This window comes from Pseudoliparis swirei, chromosome 24, assembly GCF_029220125.1.
Source record: "Pseudoliparis swirei isolate HS2019 ecotype Mariana Trench chromosome 24, NWPU_hadal_v1, whole genome shotgun sequence".
Lineage (NCBI taxonomy): Eukaryota > Metazoa > Chordata > Actinopteri > Perciformes > Liparidae > Pseudoliparis > Pseudoliparis swirei.
The window spans coordinates 23,984,091-23,997,625 of NC_079411.1; the positions used below are offsets into that span (position 1 = coordinate 23,984,091).

The 13,535-nt window shown below is 39.4% G+C and overlaps 1 protein-coding gene across 1 annotated transcript; it reads right to left on the reverse strand.

Moving 5' to 3' along the window:
• Positions 1 to 5,417: 5,417 nt before the first annotated feature.
• nansa (N-acetylneuraminic acid synthase a) lies at positions 5,418 to 9,536 on the reverse strand. The gene is made up of 6 exons (XM_056409287.1): positions 9,312 to 9,536; positions 8,143 to 8,358; positions 7,967 to 8,066; positions 7,025 to 7,179; positions 6,269 to 6,535; positions 5,418 to 6,162 (listed from the first exon to the last, which is right to left on the reverse strand). Exons 1-6 carry the CDS (start codon positions 9,441 to 9,443, stop codon positions 5,965 to 5,967), a joined length of 1,068 nt encoding a protein of 355 aa, XP_056265262.1. The 5' UTR covers positions 9,444 to 9,536; the 3' UTR covers positions 5,418 to 5,964.
• Positions 9,537 to 13,535: the final 3,999 nt, after the last annotated feature.

The following is a 13,535-nucleotide window of genomic DNA, read 5'->3' on the forward strand; positions in this document are numbered from 1 at the left end:
ACTAACAGCGGCGTGCTTCCGGTTGCTTCTTCTTCTTTTCATTTTTAAGTTGCAGGTGAATTACCGCCACCTAGTGCTCGGGAATGTGAAGCACCGGAGACTCCTCCTACTCATTCGTGCTACATTAGTGTCAATAACAACACAAACGAAGTCTGTTGCCACCTGACACGTTCATTCCTGTCTTCAATTTACAAACTCCAGCTTCTTTTAATTGTCTCTCCTGATGATATCGACCATTCACTTTGACTGAATGGTCAATGGCTCATATAGACTGGTTGGATTTTGAGTCTGTGTTAACAGCTTATGTTCATGGCCTTATGCGTTTTAAACCGTCGCCCACTGTCGAACCTAGCCACACGTAGACCCTGGCATCTTCATCACGGTGAACACCACCTAGATTAATAATGTGTTATTTCCATGTCTTCGGAAATGACATGAACTCTTTTTCTAAGCCAGAAACCATGGAAGGAAGTATAAAAGGTTGTGCCAAATTAAAGCAGATCCTATCCTGATAGATGACACTGCACATTTGACCTGTGTTGTGGTGAAGTGACCCAACCTTTTAAGGGGTTCGTTACTTTTAAAATGTACTATGACCCCAGCCTATACAGATTTGACAGTTTATACTGAGTATTTATTATTTCTGTCAAAGTAATTATATAATAATATTAATCATTTCAGAATTTTACATACAAGCTCTCAGAGGCTTCTCAAAATAAAAGAGAAATTATGACATCTCTCAAACCACTTTTTTAAATGAAAGAGGGTTTCTAAACCAATCCCAATGTTAACATCAACTCCAAACACCAACAATGACATGTTGAGGTTTCATTTATTTGATCATGTAACATTTTATACAGAGATGAATGATTTTTTTTTTTTACAGTGCACAATTCAAGTTGTACATGAATATGAATCCAAACTTGACATATAAGGTACAAGGGAAATACAAAAGCATGTTACCATTCATCATGGCATTCAATCTGGTCAAAGATGAATTATTTCAGATATTTCTGAATGCACTCATTTATACACACATTCCTGTCTTTTACACAATCCACCAAAGCAAGGAAGATTTCTGAATGATACTATACAGACAGTGTAAGTCTCGAGTGTGAGAATGGAAGTTGTGTTGAGGTAAACTATGTGCTGACTATGTTTACACACAGGAACTTATATACACATATACATTACAGTTTACACATCTTTTCAACAATAAAACCAACGTTTTATACTTTGCAAGAAACAGGGAATAGTTAGGGTAAATTGGATGGCCAGAATTGTTTTGCAATTCATGAAAATGCATAATATTAATATTGAACCAATACTGCCATGTATGGCAATATAATCAGGAATCCCCCTGAATAGAAAATGATGTTCTTTGGGATACAGTATATACAAGTTCAAGAAAGTTTGAAGCAATATCTATTGATATTTTGCATTAATTCATTCTTGATTTACTGTGACACTTAAACACTGACATATTCACATATGTCTAGAGTACGTTGATTGAGCATTGTTCCAAGACTAATGGAGCAATGTTGAATATTGTGTGGGGAATAATGTATAACATATTTCCCACATTCAGACGGGCTTCATATATTTAAAAGCATGCAACATAAGGAAAACTAATGGCACGCGCTGCAGAGCGTATGAGGCAGTCATGCAACAGATGGACGACGTTGAGATGTTGATTTGGTGCGACACTAATAGGTCACTTATATATCTGCTCACATCAGTAAGTAGTCTCCTGCCTGTTTTAAGGACATTGCTCATTAAGGAAACAAAGGAAACCCAATGAAAAAATCTACCTGAATTTTGCAAAACAACGAGAAAAATAAATGGAAACAGATTCATTGAGTTGCTGACAGCTCTTTATTGTGTTATTATTTGATCTTTTTTGCAATCTCTTCAAAAATTTTGAAATATATGACGATGCAAATATATTTGGATGGAAAGGTACCTACTAATACCTAGTGATACTAAGGTTACATGCTTTTTGCTTAACGATATTTCACCGTTATTCTAATAGAGAGCGTTTAGAAGAAAACTAAATGTTCCCACAACAGTCCATGTTTGGTTTTACAATAAAGTTACTTGCTGTTTCTTACAATCATTTTATTCTAAGAATTCACCCTCTGCGTCCCACACTGAGCACAAGAACGTAGCATGTGAACGTGGCGGCGCGATATGTTATACAGTATATGAATTGTTTTACATCAAGACATGACAGAAGAAACACGGTGATACCTTTTGTTATTGAACACTCTTTTTTATAAATATATGATTTTAAAAAAAAGAAGAAAAAAAATTGATTTCATGAAGTAAAATAGAATGAAGAACTCTAATCTTTAGTCCAGACTCCATTATCTATTTGGAAATGCCACACTGACCTGGTTATTACATTTCCATGCACAAAGTGCAACTCAAAGGCCGACAGAACAGAAAAATGAGCATGACAACCCTTCAGAACCTTCTAGTGTGTAAGCTCTAACGTAACTATTTAGCATTTAATGTGCCAAAGAATTGTATCCTATCACAAATAGGATGCAAAGTAACCATTTCTGCCAAATATGTCCTTGAATATACTGTATTGAAACACACTCAAGGTTTTTTAACACTGGATATTTCTTTTTTGATGCCGTTGCAAAGCCATACAGGAGGTAAATGAGGAAATCTAAAGCAGCTACCGACCCTTCTTTTTTTTTTTTTTACCGCAGACATACAGGATCCCTCGGCAGCTTTGTTGCGCTTTCAAAAAACAACAAAATAAAGTCTCTTTTAGCCCCCACATCAGTTTCTGTGCTTGACTTGGCTGCTTGCATGAGTAGTGGAGGTATACTTCTTATACTGACAAACGGTCCTGTAATTCAAAAAGGACAATTTCTGGTGAGCTTCAATTTGAATTTTCCATCCCAGGTGGCGGGTCATCGGTTTTCAACCCAAAGTGACTAGTTAATGTAGTCATAAAATAAATATTATTAATATTATGCCAATATTTGAATATTAATAATATTTATTGTTTGCTAACTTTAAATTGAATTTATTCAAAATCCGCACAGTAGTATCTCATGAAAATAATCATGGGCCTAGCTGAGGTCACCACTAACAAGACTGCAGTGTAATTTTCTTCAAGAAAGTTACGGATTTAATTTGCTTAAAATAAAATTCAAATATTGGCATAATATTAATAATATTAATTTTTTGCTAACTTTAAATTGAATGTATTCAAAATCCACACAGTATAATATCTCATGAAAATAATCAGGGGCCTAGCTGAGGTCACCATTAACAAGAATGCAGTGTAATTTTTTTCAAGAAAGTTACGGATTTGCTTAAAATAAAATTCAAATATTGGAAATATATTACTATTACTATTATTATGAAGTGCTTTCATTTAGAAATCAAACGTCAGAATGTCTTGATTATCTCTGGATGACACCGTGAGGTACTCTACCATGAATCAGAAGTGAAAATATGTTATAACTACGCACCATTTTGTTCTAAATCTATTCTGAAATTAGACACATTTGCGCATGAATGTGATTTTCTTTATCTTTTATTTTGAAATTCTAAATCAGAATATCCCAATATTGGAATAATTACTTTCTTTCATTTAATGTATTCATCATTCATACCATTCATGATTTTTCATCTCTTCAATTAGTTTAATCTATCACTATATCTGTATTTAAAGGCGTGTTTCGTCATATCACGTTCACCGGAAGTTCGCTCTTATTTTGAAAACAGTTTTCACACACTCACACCGTAATGCCTGGTATATACGTGTACTGAAAAAAATCGTGCGGGCTGGCTTGACTGTGTTTTCCGAAGTGGCGGCTGGCTTGACCGCAGTACCACAGAGGAGTTGACAAATCAGTCAGCAGATAACTTCATTGAACCCACCACCTACTTTATGTTACACCTACTGATAGCCTACAGGGCTCTCAAGTGTCACGCATTGAGCGTGAGACTCACGCATTTCGGTCTTAAATCACGCACTCCCGCCACACATCGTATTTCTCACGCTGAAAAAAACTCTCGGCTATTTAATGTTTTAATGTGCCGCAGCGCGCAAACATGAGCAGCGCTGCCCTCACCATGGAGGAATCAAGCGCTCCCCTGGTGTTCTGCTGTGAGGAGCCACTTATCAGCCAATCAAAAAAAAGAAATGGGCTACACAATCAGAAAAAAACCGTATCTGTTGTATCTGGGTAAAATGTAATCCAGCAACCAATGAAAATAAAGCATCCTGGAATTGCGCGCGACTGACTGATATCCACTGATGCTGATAGAAATGTCACTCTTGCCTGTCTTCAAAACTTGAGAGCCCTGACATAGTGAACCCCCCCCCCCCCACACACACACACAGACCAACGTTTGTGCGCGTGTGTGGCCCCGTGCCTTTAAATGGAGAGATATCAGAGAAGAACCAGCTTCAGAGTTGCTTCTGATTTTCTACAAATGCTTTTGTAGAAAATCCACTCTGCTTAGATCTCGTCTATCCTTCACCCTGGTTTTTCCCTATTTTTATTTATCTTTCTCCTTCCGCCTCAATTTCTTTCTCTCTCTTGTTCTCATGTCTGACTCCCCCCCCCCCCCTCTCATTTCTTGGATTGTGATTCATATCTTTGAATATTTAGAAGATAACAGTGTGCTTATCTTTTCCAGTTATACATTTCCACCCAATATGTTTGTGCGTCAACATTTTCAGCAGGAAGTTTCCCTTCTTGATATGTTCAGATGTTTAAGCTATGTTCAGCTTTAAAAAAAAAAAAAAATTCAGCTATTTTCAGCAATTTCCAATTATTCATTTCATATTTCAGCTATTTTCAGACATTTATTTTTTATTTTTCAGCTTCAAGCTTTCAGATGTTAGCATTCCAACACATTTTCAGCAGGAAATGCATTTTCTAGTTGTAAAATATTTCCTAGTTTTCAAAGCAATGGTTTTTTTTTAAATGCTGAAATCTCACTTTGGTCTGCATCTGTGGATTTAATCTTTATTATACTCGGACATTTCATTGACCACGCGACAGTGAGTGTGTCTGCCAATGAAACAAATCATTTAAAAAAAAATGAAACCAGCAAGACTGCCATAAAAAAAAAGATGATATGAAGCCATCCATTTACTCACTTCCATAAATGAGAATAGTTTCAATGCAGAACCTCTGTGTATGGAGCACTTGAGGTTCACACAGATCACCTGATCAGTCAAATATAAATATCTCCAGATCTAAAACAACGTGCGGTCAACAAGTAAATGCACACATCGACCAGTGTGTGGCATTTCATTTAACAGAAACTAACTACACATCTAAAAATAATAAACTTGCCATGGGAAGTAGAGCACAGAGTGAAAGTGCAGACACGAGCATCCAAGTGATGTAGCAAAGACGAGGGAAAACTCAAAGAGGGAATTTTGGCAACATTTTATTTGGAAGCTTCATCTTTTCGGAAAACCCCGCAGGTTTTGACACGTTCAGTTAACATCCGGAGGGACTTGGGTTCCTGACAAAAACAAGGTCAACTGTGAGCGGGGGGGGGGGGGGGCATTTTTTTCTTTTGGTTTTTCGGGAAGCGTCTGTCTCCTTTCAAAGACGCAGCACCAACAAACCATAAACTTCAATTAATGAGCAGGCACAAGATGAATACGATGACTGTTTGGGGCTCTGATCTCCCCGCTGTGTGAGGAGGGGACCAGAAGCTGCTCCGTGTGTTCAATGTTCCTTCATCTCTACGGGGCAAGTACAACTACTCGGCCTCATGTACGATTATGGTGTGGTTATCCAAAGAGCCTGTTTAGCAAAGGAGTTAACCCTTTGAACCCGAGCTGTGAAATCAAAGCACCACCACCAAAAACAACAACAAAAAACACCATTATCCCCGGAGGAATCAATAACATTTCCTCTCAAATTTAGGGCTTTCCCTACCCATGTATAAACTCCGCCACCCTCAGCACTTCTACTCGCAGAACCCGGCCACCACCTCTGGCAAGAGGCTGTCATCCTCCTCCACGTCCTTCGTCACGGTCTTTCCGACCATCTTGAAGATGTCCTCGGCTGCGATGCCCATTGGTACGGCCACCTTCACCGCCAACATGTCCTGAGTCAGCACAGTGCCTTTGGGGATCCTGACCTTCGCCACCAAGGACTTACCCAGCTGGAAGAAAACAAAAAAAGAGTGAAATCATTTAAAAGAATGTTCCATCTTTCTAAAAAAAAAGAAACGTTTAAATGTATTTTGTTTTGGAGCAAGAATATCTCACCTTATCGAAACACGCCTGCTCACAAGGTAACATCGTCTTGATGCCGGTCCCCAGCGCTCTCTCCATCAGTCGGACGGAGCGAACCAGCTCGGCGAGCTCAGAGGGCAACAGAGAGGCCGAGTGGTCATTTCCTTTCCACGTCTTGTCCAAGGTGACGTGGCGCTCGATGACCTTTGCACCCAGAGCTATGGCCCCAATGGAAATATCGATCCCAGACTCATGGCCGGAATAGCCAATGGGAATATCGGGAAATTCCTTCTGGTACACCTGTAGTTTACAAGTGGGCGAGTGTTACTCCTCATCCTCTAATACTCTAAATCCTGGGAAGGCAGCAAATAAGGATATTTCTCTAAACGAGCATACCGGATTAATAAAATGGTAGTGTTATAGTATCCAGCTGGCTGAATTGTGCGCATTTGTCATCTAAATATATTTTTATAAATGGTATGGAGCCAGTAGTAGGGGTGAGATGCTGCTTCCCATTTTTTGGAACAGGCATTACATTTTGTTACTTTAAGAAAATGTAAGATATATACGGCCATCAAAACCGTTCAATTTGGGGGGATTCTTTGCTAATGTTATGATACATGTGATATATTAATGGTTCATACAACTCAATATGCATCTGCTGAAAATGTCCAAGTATTCTTTGAATGGAGTGGGACAGTTGGAAAACTCGACATGGTTGAGAGCTTGTCTTCGCACCGACCTTTTGATATCGGAGTACAGCTCTATATTCGAGTCAAATGTTCTCACCGTCAGCACCCTGAGGTTGACGTCTTCGGCCTCCAGAGGGTAGGCGCTGGTGCACTGCAGGATGACAAAGTTCGGGTTGTGCTCCTTCACCGTGTTGTAGACCCGCCGGACCGCCTCCATGTTCTGCATCCCAGTGGACACCACCATGGGACGTCCTGACGCAGACAGGAGGGCGACAGCTGATCAACATGCCGTCTAACATGGGCAGAGGGCCAAATGCAACACGCCCAACTCCTAATGAGCTCCTGTAGTTCAACATTCACGCTGACCTCGTCTTTTCATCTTACTTTTCTACCACTTTGAAACGCATTTTCACTGACACATTTGTGCATTTCCCCCCGCTTCTATACATCTTGTATTGTTTTAGTTAATTTAGTACGTGTCTATGTAATGGTTATAAAGTGCACTGATGATTTTATCACTTAAATATTCAACAGAAAATACATCCGCCGATTGAACCGCATACTTGACACATGTAATGGTAAAATATAGTGATGTCATATTATGTGAAAGTATAACTAAGGTGATCAGAAGTTTATTGGTAGAGTGATTTAGGGTAGTGGGAACATAATGGGTGGACCAGATAGTGTAAGGGCAAACAGATACAAGTTCTCGGGGTCTTGATCAAGATAAGGAGCCGACCTTTCAGGATGTAGGAGAGAGGAATTCTTCTTTGAAGTCGTCATATAATTCAGAATCAATTATTTTTTTATTTTTTTATCAGGGCTAAGAGGTGTAACCTTAATTTGTATAAAGAAGGCTGTGACTGTTGTTTGTTGAATCTTATGTCCCAGAGTTCCCTTAAAGCTGTGACGGAACTTTTAGGGAATTAAACGGATTAAGGCAATTTTGAGTCAGAGACGTCAATCCTTCTTTCCTGATTGACAGAGAAAATCTTCCACGACACACATTTTCTCCAGATATGAGGATTAACTCTCTCACCTTTCATGGCAGTCTTCTGCAGATAGGGTAAGTTGTTGTTGTCTCCTGAGCCCACTTTAAAGAAAGGCACATTCAGCTCATGGAGGAACTCCATTGCCATCTAAAAAGACAGAAGCATGATGAAAATTTAGCCTCTAAAATCATGTAGCGCCTACTTCAAAACACCTCTTTCTTACCTCATCCATCCCAGAGGCAGTGAAGAAGATCCCCACCTCCTCAGCGTATTTCTGCAGTTCCCTGTACTGATCATGACTAAACTCTAGATGGCGCTTGTGGTCACCATAAGTTTCCCCCCAGGAGTGAACAGAAGTGTACGGGCGCTCCAAGGCTGTCTTGCTGAATTTATGCTCCAATTCACTCTTCTGAAATTTGGCACAATCGGCACCGCAGTCCTGAGAGAGGTACAGAAAAATAAAGCTTAGAGCCCAATATGATCAGAATCAGAAACACATTAATTAGCTGGTCAACAATGATCTTAACAGAGGAAAGAATTGCTAAAATAATATCTATAATTATCTTTTAATTGGCATCACTTGACGCCCTAATAAACTGAATTTAAAGCTGCAGGACAATTCAGTTACATTATTTTTTCTAAAATAAAGTACTCCAGGAGTCACATTTTTCTAAAGTTTTCTGTTATGTTTTATTCATTTGTATCCAACCTTTATTTTACTTGAAGATATGTTCCCTTATGCTAGATGTATTTATTTTTAGACTGAATTATTTATAATTAATCTAGTTCAATTAGAAATCTGTAATAATAATTTTAGTATAGATGTTATTCAATTGAACTTTATTTAAATTGACAGTCGGTTATGACGACATACAGACGTGAATACAACTGTTGGATACTTCAATAAATATGGCACAAAAGCAAATTTGACATTGTAAAATTCTCAATAACAGGACTTCACTGAGGTGTCGTTGAATACCTATAGGTATATGCTTTAAAGTGTCTCACCCATTGCTGCTTCTTTAGGTTTACACATCTGTCAATTTAATGTTCTACAATATGGAACAATGCTAGTCTTTAAACACCCTTTGGACCCACTTGCCTCTGTGGTTCATATATTAACACATTATAATCTTAATAACTATTCTTTTAAGCATTAAGTTATACATACGCGCACTAGTTTATAGTTTAAATTAAAATCAAAGTAATGATTCAGACGAGGAGGCGACCAAGATATTACATCTGCACATTGTTGTCTAAACTTCTGAAAACATGTGTGTGTGTGTGTGTGTGTGTGTGTGTCCTGGCTGTTAAAGACAAAAACATCAGAACATTTACTTAGATATTCTTATTCACATTTAAAATAAAGCGATACGTGTCGATTGTATTTACCTTTGCCATTTTGATCATCTGCTTGGCGATCTCTAGGTCTCCCTGGTGATTTTGTCCAATTTCAGCGATGATGAAGCACGGCTCGTCCCCTCCGATCATCCTCCCGGGACACAGCTCGAACTTTAAAGGCATTTTGAACACAGAAAAACGGAAAACACCGCTATGATGTGGCGGAGAACGAGTGGAGAGCGGCGTCTCTGTCCTGAATCCGACCGGGCCGGTTTATATGCTGCACATCCAGGAAGTGAGCCGGACTTCCGCGTTGACTTGAAGCGGGTAAACCGGATTTCCTGCACAAACCCAGGACTCGCGGATTTTGAGGCAGCATTAAGGATTAAAGATGGAACATAAAACACATGGTGTCATATGAGAAATTATATATTGAAAAATATATATTTATAGAGATATTTATTCATCAAACATGTCGTTTTGTTATTGAAGCGGTTTTGATAAAAACGAGTAAATAGGTTATTTAAAATGACGTCTCATCTCGTGAGGAAAGAGCCTGGAAGACGTTAAAATCAGGGAATAAAAAGTCTAAATTAAAATATCCACATTTGTATACAATATGTTGCTGTGTCGTCATATTCACGTGATATGACGCAGCAAAGCGCTGTCCCTTCCAGCCTCTCACACTCGACCATTTAGCAGGGGATGTCAGTCCTCGAGGGTTCAGGGTTTGAGGGATTAGAGTTCTCGGGCCATATATATATCTATATATATCTTAATCTATAACTATAGATATATATACACACATATACGTATATATACATACATATGTATATACACATATATATACATACACATCTATATAGATATATAGAGAGAGAGTTGTTGTGTTTGTTGTTTTATGGTCCCATGAGTCTGGAACAAAGAAATATATATGTTGCGTGATGGTGTGCTCCTGCTCCACCAGTACGTCCCGTTCTCTATAGTCCAGGCAATCTAGCCAATTTTACCATTAAAAATGGAAATAAATGCAACAGAATTTATTTTTGCACAGAGGTCTTCTATGAAGTGTCCTGAATAACATACTAAAAGTCCTAAGAAATTACTGTTGCGGAAAAAGGTTAAATATGCAAAAATCCAAGATGGCCGCCATAAATACATAATGTCTCATATCTCCACTTTTATAAGAGACATTTGAATGATTTAAAATACGAGTACACATTTTTTGGACATGAGATATCATTTAGAGTATGTTTTGACTTGATCGGATGTAATGGTCATGGAAAAAAATCCAATATGGCCACCAAAAATCCATTTCTTATCATATATATGTGCACTGATATATGACATTTCATTTAATTAAATTGTATACTAATATAATCAAGGCAGGTACATATTTTGTAGTTTATTAACTACATTGAACTTTAGTAACATACTCATCAACATAAATTCTACACATCACATGAAGATTATAGCAGAAAGGTGACACAACATGCTACTATTGTCAATACAGTGATTGAGCATTGTAGATGTTACACTGTTGGAATGGGTCCAACTCAACCGTCGTCATCATATGCATTTGACAAATCTGGTAACTGAGTTGGTACAGCTTACACCACGGCATTCTCTGCACACATTTGTGCAAGGCAGGCCATATTTTCGGCATGTGCACCTTTTGGATGGTACAGTCCTTTTTACAGCTATGACAGTTGACATCCAGCAGTTCTGATGAAGCGGCTGGTTGGTCGATCTGTATTGGCAGATATCGCCCGTCAACAACGTTCCATCCATAGTCCTCTGGGCTCATATTGATGCAGGCATCTTCCTATTCCATAACCTAATAGTATACACAAAGGCTGTGATACTAAGAGGAGCCAGAGGTTGGTGGTAGACTTTGGGATTCCATGGCGGCGGTGACTTTAGAACCTTGTCACAGAACCGCCGGTATAAGAAGCTGTCTATTCCTTCGTCTTCGGCACCACCATACATTGACACCAATGCCTTCTCTCCTGCTGCAATGATCGCCTCCATTGCTGAATGAGATTGACTGAACACATTGGCCTGATTGTAAAAGACAAGGTCATTCTCGATTATCTTGCGTGGCGCCCTTCCCGAGACCAAACAGACGACAGGTAGTATTACAGCCTGAAATTGCGTGGACAAAGAGCGGGTGATCACAAAGTTTAGGACCGAGCAACTCCCTGGATTGTTTTATGCAACAGACTCTCTTCTACTTGGTGGATTGTTTCGGCTCCGGTGCCATGAACAACATGTGTGCGTCCATTTTGACATGGTGCAGTAGGAGAATCAGCAAGTCTGTGTCCTCCCTGATCAGTACAGAAACCCACTCACAGCTTTGGCCACACGCTTGATCTTGTTCTTACTTATGGCGTTGACATTGAGCATTTGAACGTCTTCCCACAGAATCCTCTTCTGTCAAACCACAACCTCATAACTTTTGAATTTATACTACCGGAGTGTACTCCGTTGGTCAAAAGTTTCTACACCAGATGTCTAACTGACAGTGCTGTAGCTAAATTTAAAGAAGCGATTCCTTCTGTATTTGATTCGATACCACGTCTCAATATAACAGAGGACTCCTGGTCTAACTTTAGCCCGTCCCAGATTGATCATCTTGTTGACAGTGCCACAGGCTCTCTGAGAATGACACTGGACTCGATAGCCCCTCTGAAGAAGAAGACAGTGAGGAAGAGGAGGTTTGCTCCCTGGTATAACCCTCAGACCCGCAAACTGAAGCAACGTCACGAAGCTTGAACGCATATGGCGTTCAACTAATCTCGAAGAATCCCGCTTAGTTTGGCGAGATAGTCTTAAAACATATAAGAAGGCCCTCCGTAATGCCAGAGCAGCCTATTACTCATCAGTAATAGAAAAAAATAAAAACAACCCCAGGTTTCTCTTCAGCACTGTAGCCAGGCTGACAGAGAGTCACAGCTCTGTGGACCCGAGTATTCCTATAAACCTCAGTGGTAATGACTTTATGAACTTCTTTAATGAAAATATTTTAACTATTAGGGACAAGATTAATATTCTCTTGCCCATAACCAGTGCCAATCTGTCCTCAAGTGGAATGGCCTTGGAAACCGCTGTATGCCCTGGTGTATATTTGGAGGGCTTTTCTCCCATCAACCGTGACCAATTATCTTCAACGGTTTCTACTTCGAACACGTCTACCTGTCTCTTGGACCCCATCCCGACGAGGCTGCTTAAAGACATTTTGCCTTTAATTGGCGGCTCTCTATTAGATATTATCAATGTGTCTCTGCTAACAGGCCACGTACCACACTCCTTCAAAGTGGCTGTTATTAAACCTCTCCTGAAGAAGCCCACTCTGGATCCAGAGGTGTTGGCTAACTACAGACCGATCTCTAACCTCCCCTTCCTCTCCAAGATCCTTGAGAAAGTGGTCGCAAATCAGTTGTGCGACTTTCTACATCATAATAGTTTATTTGAGAAATTTCAATCAGGATTTAGAAAACACCACAGCACCGAGACGGCACTGGTGAAAATTACAAATGACCTCTTAATGGCAGCAGATAAAGGACTCCTCTCTGTCCTGGTCTTGTTAGACCTTAGTGCTGCATTCGACACCATTGACCATGACATCCTGTTACAGAGACTGGAGCAGTCGATTGGCATTTCAGGCACGGCACTAATTTGGTTTAAATCCTATTTATCAGATCGATCTCAGTTTGTATTTGTAAACGATGACGCCTCGATAACCACCAACGTTAATCACGGAGTTCCACAAGGTTCTGTGCTTGGACCAATTTTATTTACCTTATACATGCTTCCTTTGGGCAATATTATCAGGAAACACTCCATAAACTTTCATTGTTATGCAGATGATACTCAACTATATTTATCGATAAAACCAGAGGAGAGCAACCAACTCGGTAAAATTCAAGCATGTCTTAAAGACATAAAAACATGGATGACCTGCAACTTCTTGATGTTAAACTCAGACAAAACCGAAATAATTTTAATCGGCCCTGAGCACCTCAGAGATCAATTATCTGGTGATGTGGATTCTGTAGACGGCATTGCCCTGGCATCCAACACCACTGTAAAGAATCTTGGTGTTATCTTTGATCGGGTCTTGTCCTTTAACTCCCACGTAAAGCAAATCTCAAGGACTGCATTCTTTCATCGACGTAATATTTCAAAAATCAGGCACATCTTGTCTCAAAAAGATGCAGAAAAATTGGTTCACGCGTTCGTTACTTCGAGACTGGATTACTGCAACTCCTTATT